Below are 5,900 nucleotides of genomic sequence, written 5' to 3'. Positions count from 1 at the left end.
AGAGTTTCATGGAAGTTTGAGAGAAAAAAAAACAAACACGTGAAACTCTATAGAGGTGCGGTAATCTATAACCGCAGCCGTTAGAGAACCTTTTTTTACTTTTTTGGTTGGGCACCACGCACCCTGGCGAGGTTATAGGGGCCAGGTATCCTAAAAAACAACAATTATTATTTTGTTTGTTTGTTTGTTTTACAATACGGAAATAATAAAAGGCATACGCGCACGCGCGTGCGTGTGTATATGCCACATCCTTCCCCCAAAAAAGAGGTTTACAAAAATCACAATATATAAACATTTGGTCCCGGACTTGGAAAATTACAATAAGGTGCACTCATCTTTCAAAAGATGAGAGGATGAGAGGAGAGGTTTACGAAGGTCACGATATATAAACATTTGGTCCCGGACTTGGAAAATTACGATAAGGTGCACTCATCTTTCAAAAAATAAGAGGATGAGAAAATAAGAAGATGAGAAGATGAGAGGAAGATGAGAAGATGAGAAGAGGATAAAAAGAGGATGAGAGGAGGATGAGAGGAATGAGAGGGATGAGAGGGATGAGAAGATGAGAGCTCATCTTTCACTCATCGCGGCTTTTCTGCGCCGTGAAACATCGTCAGCGCAATAAATAAGGCGCGGAACAGGGAGAGAAAATGAGTTTTTTAACTTTTTGTGGTCGTTTGGTCAAGAAATCAGAGTTGGGGTGGGAGTCACATTTACTATCTACTTCCGTCGATCGGCGTTGCGAAAAGGTTGCATCAAGAGAAGAGCCTGTTCAGGATCAAGCACAACAACATGAAATCGGGAGTCTCGAACGACAACGTTTCCGTCGGGGATCGCATGCACGCAGAAGCTATCGCGACGAGCGTGGAGCATCCCATACCGCTTATCTTATAGCTGGTGCTGTCCTATCCTGTTACCAACGCCAGTAGTGGGTCATTATCTAAGCAGGGAAGCAGAAAGCAAAGAAAAGAAGAAATGAATGAATGAAAGAAGGATAGAAAGCAAGCAAGAAGATAACTTGTGCTCCATCTTTTCTTCATCCTCCCACCATCTTTGCCTCAGCGTCTTCTTCTGTCATCTAAGCATGCAACGCCGCCTCCGTTGCCATTAGGGCGGCTATCTTGAAAGAACGGCACAAACCTGCTAGCAAGAAGTATCCTCGACTGCCAGTGGTCACGAAGTGAATTGACAATCTCTGGCACGCCGACTCCGTGGATATGAGTACGGGAAACCTCTAGGACCATAGCAAGATTAATAAAGGATTCAGGGACTGATCACTTTCGTGAACACTTTCAGCAAGTATGTTTGGGAGGTGTCCGTGAAGAACAAAACGGGACTGGAGGTTACAAGAGCTTTCGGATCCGTTCTTGCCGTCGACACCGCCCAGAAAAGGTCACCTCCTTTCCTTCAGACAGATTAAGGCAAGGAATTTACAACTCGGTCTTCCAGAAGGTGCTGAAGGATAACGGCATCCTCCACTATTCCACCTACAGCGAGCTGAAGGCGAGTATCGTGGAGCGTCTCAACAGGACCCTCAAGAATCTCATGTGGAAGCGGTTCACTCTCCGAGTGGGTGGACAAGTGGGTGGACTTGATGCCAGAACTGCTGAACGAATACAACAACCGCCGCCACAGGACGAAACCGTCGGAGCTGTCCAAGCAAGCCGAGAAGCACTTACTCTCCGAGGTGTACTGCAAGAGAAACCAGAGCGGTTGCAAGAGAGACAAGTATAAAAGAGGTGACAAGGTGAGAGTGAGTAAGTTCAAGCGACAGGGCGTATTCGATAAAGGTTTCACCAGGAACTGGTCCACAGAGATCGTCACCTTAACCGACGTTATTCTGCCATCCTCACCTACCTATATACGGACCTACAAACTTAAACGTGAAGCTGACGGCGAGGACGTAGAGGGAAGATTCTACGAACAGGAAATAACCTCCACCCAATTTCCGGACATGTGTCGCGTATAGAACATGCTGCAACGAAAGAAGGGCAAATTAACTGCAAGTGGCTGAGTCTTCCCATTTCACAGAATTCGTGGGTAAATGGCGGCGTTATCGTATGAGCTGGGACGTAACCAAGAGGCTTCCCGACGTCGTCGAAGACGGTGAACGTAAGAAAAACTGCGAGTTGCTCTCTGAAAGTATTCGATGTCTCATAGTGGGGCCCTCGGGATTCGGCAAAACAAAGTTAAAGGTGGACATTTTCATCCTGGCTTCCCTCTGGCTCGATTGGGAGAACAGGAAGCTGTGTTATTTCTCCAAACGTCTTGAACAACCGCAATACAAGCAACTGATCGAGATATATGGCGATATGGGAATAGCCACCTTCATCTCGCTGATGGTGCCTTTGGACGAGAGTTGTGAGAATTCAGTGGTGGTCTTCGACGACGTCATTCAGGGAAATCAGGACGAGGCACACAATTAGTTCACTCGACGCAGCAACAAGGGCATGGACTGCTTTACTTGGCTTAGACCTTCTACAAAATCCCCAAGTAGTTGATCAGGCACAGCGTTAAATTTCTGTGCCTGTTCCTGCAGGATAGCACGAACCTCAACCACGTGTACTTTGAGTTTGTCGCCGGTGTGAAGTCGTAGGATTCGTTTCGGAATCTCTGCTCGCATTGCTGGAATGCCGACGAATACGGCTTAGGGACAATAGGCTTGACTCACAAACCGAAAAAAAAAGTAAAGTGTTCCCCTGTGCTTAGCACCACGCCATGAAGGCGTATAGTAGGTTTTGGGGTAACACCCAACACTTTCTTGATCCGGTCATGAGTGGGGGTGATGTGATCAGCATCACGCCCCTGACCGCCTTTACCCCCCAGGGTTTCCCTCAGGTACCCATGTTATTCGACGCTGGGTGGGCGCCGGGGCCGCTTACACCGTTAGAAAAGTTCCCGGATTTGAACCGGCCGGGGAACGAACCCGGGACCTTGAGCATGGTAGTCAGACGCGTTACCGAAAATGTCATACATAGAATAATTGATATCGTCGATAGTTCGCCGCCGTTCACTGTGCCGTGTCAGATGGTCAAGAAATATCGCATATTTAAAATCAAGGGAGAAGAATCGAGAATACCGAAAATCTTCTCGTAATAGCGGAACGAATGTGAGACAGGCTTAATGGATACCATAGAGAGAGTGTTAGAAATTTTTCAGATGCATGGTACGAAATGAATCACAAGAGAGATAAGATTATCAACAATATAATTCATTGACAGCTCTATAATTTTTCTTCCGTCGAAATTAAATAACCAAATTGTAAAACAACAGATAGTCATACTTTATTCCGCAATGTCTGAAGAAAAAGCCGAAGAACACATCAAGTTGACAGAATATCTCGCCAAACGATTCAAAGGCTGGATGGAAGAGTATCGCGGATATTACGAACAGAAATAGCGACAGCAGCAACTGCTCATCGATGCCATCGGTGACTTGGGCAAATAAATCAAGGATGTTGCAGAACGTAACAAAGATTTGATCACGGAGATGTTGCCGGTGGTACTTCGTAACATCACGGACTATCTCCAACAACGTTCCATCTGCGTCCACTTCCCACAAGGTTTCCGTCACCCAGCAGCAGTAGCAGTTCATCTTACGTTGAGGAAATACGATTAGTACCTACAGCGGCCAAATATCTAAGCACCAAATTCGATGACAGAAATGAAGTTTTCTGTTTGTATCTGGATCCCGATCCTTCCGGAAACATCGTGTGGAAGTTAAGTAGTTGGCACGTCACTTTCGCCAAAGACGATATAATCTACAACGAGAGCCGAGTGGGAGACTATTGGGCTTGCAGCGTAGTCAGGTTATAATGTCCAGGCGGAATGCTGATCTTCCTACTTCCCAAGTGAAGACTGTTGTTGTATTCGGTGAAGTTGCGAATCAGGTACATACTGTAGAAAGCCCCGAGTACCAAGTACTCTTGTTGCAAAATGCTCCTGACCAAACCGTAATGCAGTTTCAGTTTGAGGATGCAAGTGTCGCTGAACAAGTGTAGGACTAATATTTTTTATCGCTATTGTTTTATCAAATCCGTGGCTCTCTGAAACATTTCCGACGAGGTTGAGTCGCCACTGCTGTTGGTTAGTTGCGAATGAATGACCAGCATGACGATGCAGAGATGACTGCAGACAACTTCATCGATGCACTGTATGCTTTCGCTGTTGTAAAATATTTTGGTTGTTGATTTCAGATAGTTTGCAAGCGCAAGAGGCGGAACGCCAATGGAGGAATAAAAAACGAAAGCACTTCAGTTTCCATCCTCAGCAATCCAATAACATATACAGTAGATTCCGTATTTATGTTAATGTAAGATTGTAGCCAGTTCGTCTGCTTAAAATTCAAGCTCCTATGCACATGTTTAAGCACCAGACCATGTTTCAGATAGAATTGCAGGAGTCTGTAGTGCAATAGTTTTTTCTGTTTTTCATTGTAAGCAAAAGTTTTGTTCACTAGAACCATCAGGTGGAGCTTGTAGGGCAGGAGCCATTGCTAAGCCATGATGCTAATCATGAATATGGGAGGGATAATCTAAGTCTACAGTAGATAGTAAATATGCCTCTGAGCACAACTCTGATTTCTTGACCAAACGACCACAAAAAGTTGAAAAACTCATTTTCTCTCCCCGTTCCGCGCCTCATTTATTGCGCTGACGATGTTTCACGGGCGCAAAAGGCAGTGATGAGTGAAAGATGAGCTCTCATCCTCTCATCCCTCTCATCCCTCTTATCCTCCTCTCATCCTCCTCTCATCCTCCTCTCATCCTCCTCTCATGCTCTAATCTTCCTCTCATCCTCTCATCCTCTCATCCTCTTATTCTCTCATCCTCTCATTTTTTGAAAGATGAGTGCACCTTATCGTAATTTCCCAAGTCCGGGACCAAATGTTTATATATCGTGACCTTCGTAAACCTCTCCTCTCATCTTCTTATTTTCTTATTTTCTCATCCTCTCATTTTTTGAAGGATGAGTGCACCTTATCGTAATTTTCCAAGTCCGGGACCAAATGTTTATATATCGTGACCTTCGTAAACCTCTCCTCTCATCTTCTCATCCTCTTATTCTCTCATTCTCTCATTCTCTCATCTTTTTATTTTTTTTATTCTCTCATTCTCTCATCCTCTCATCCTCTCATCCTCTCTACCTTTAGAATATTGTCGTCAACATTAGAGATGAAGTTGGAGTGCTGGAATCAACGGGGCCAAATGTTTATATATCGTGATCTTCGTAAACCTCTCTCTTGGGGGAATGATGCGGCATATACACACGCGCGCGCTCTCATCCTCTTATTCTCTTATTCTCTCATTCTCTTATTTTTTGAAAGATGAGTGCACCTTATCGTAATTTTCCAAGTCCGGGACCAAATGTTTATATATCGTGACCTACGTAAACCTCTCCTCTCATCCTCTCATCCTCTCATCCTCTTATTTTTTGAAGGATGAGTGCACCTTATCGTAATTTTCCAAGTCCGGGACCAAATGTTTATATATCGTGACCTACGTAAACCTCTCCTCTCATCCTCTTATCCTCTCATCTTTTGAAAGATGAGTGCATCTTATCGTAATTTTCCAAGTCCGGGACCAAATGTTTATATATCGTGACCTTCGTAAACCTCTCTCTCGGGGAGGGAACGATGTGCCACACACACACGCGCGCGCGCGTATGCCTCTTATTATTTTCCGTATTGTGAGGCAAAACAAACAAAATAATAATTGTTGTTGTTTTTTTTAGGATCCCTGGCCCCTATATAACCTCGCCAGGGGTGCGTGGTGGCGGCGAAATCATCACGAGTTTAGATTTGTACTGCGAATGTTGTCAAAAATTTAATCAATGTTGTTTATTCTCGATGCTAGAATCTTACATAGATTATTCTCTAAAAAACAAAAATCGATAATCCTA

At 44.5% G+C, this 5,900-nt stretch overlaps 1 protein-coding gene across 1 annotated transcript; it reads left to right on the top strand.

Annotated features, from left to right (window-relative positions):
* The first annotated feature begins 1,594 nt into the window (after window positions 1–1,594).
* On the top strand, window positions 1,595–1,969 carry LOC146004833 (uncharacterized). The gene has a single exon (XM_083143860.1). The coding sequence runs from the start codon at window positions 1,595–1,597 to the stop codon at window positions 1,967–1,969; it is 375 nt and encodes a 124-aa protein (XP_082999986.1).
* The last annotated feature ends 3,931 nt before the right edge of the window (window positions 1,970–5,900 follow it).

The sequence above is a fragment of the Lepisma saccharinum genome, chromosome 22, assembly GCF_977018435.1.
Source record: "Lepisma saccharinum chromosome 22, izLepSacc3.1, whole genome shotgun sequence".
Taxonomy (NCBI): Eukaryota; Metazoa; Arthropoda; class Insecta; order Zygentoma; family Lepismatidae; genus Lepisma; species Lepisma saccharinum.
Note: the sequence above shows the minus strand (reverse complement) of the source record. Positions and strands in the feature narration are given on the sequence as shown.

What these genes read in the sequence shown, in the direction of transcription:
- LOC146004833 (XM_083143860.1), top strand. Translation starts at nt 1,595, where the DNA reads ATGCCAGAACTGCTGAACGAATACAACAACCGCCGCCACAGGACGAAA.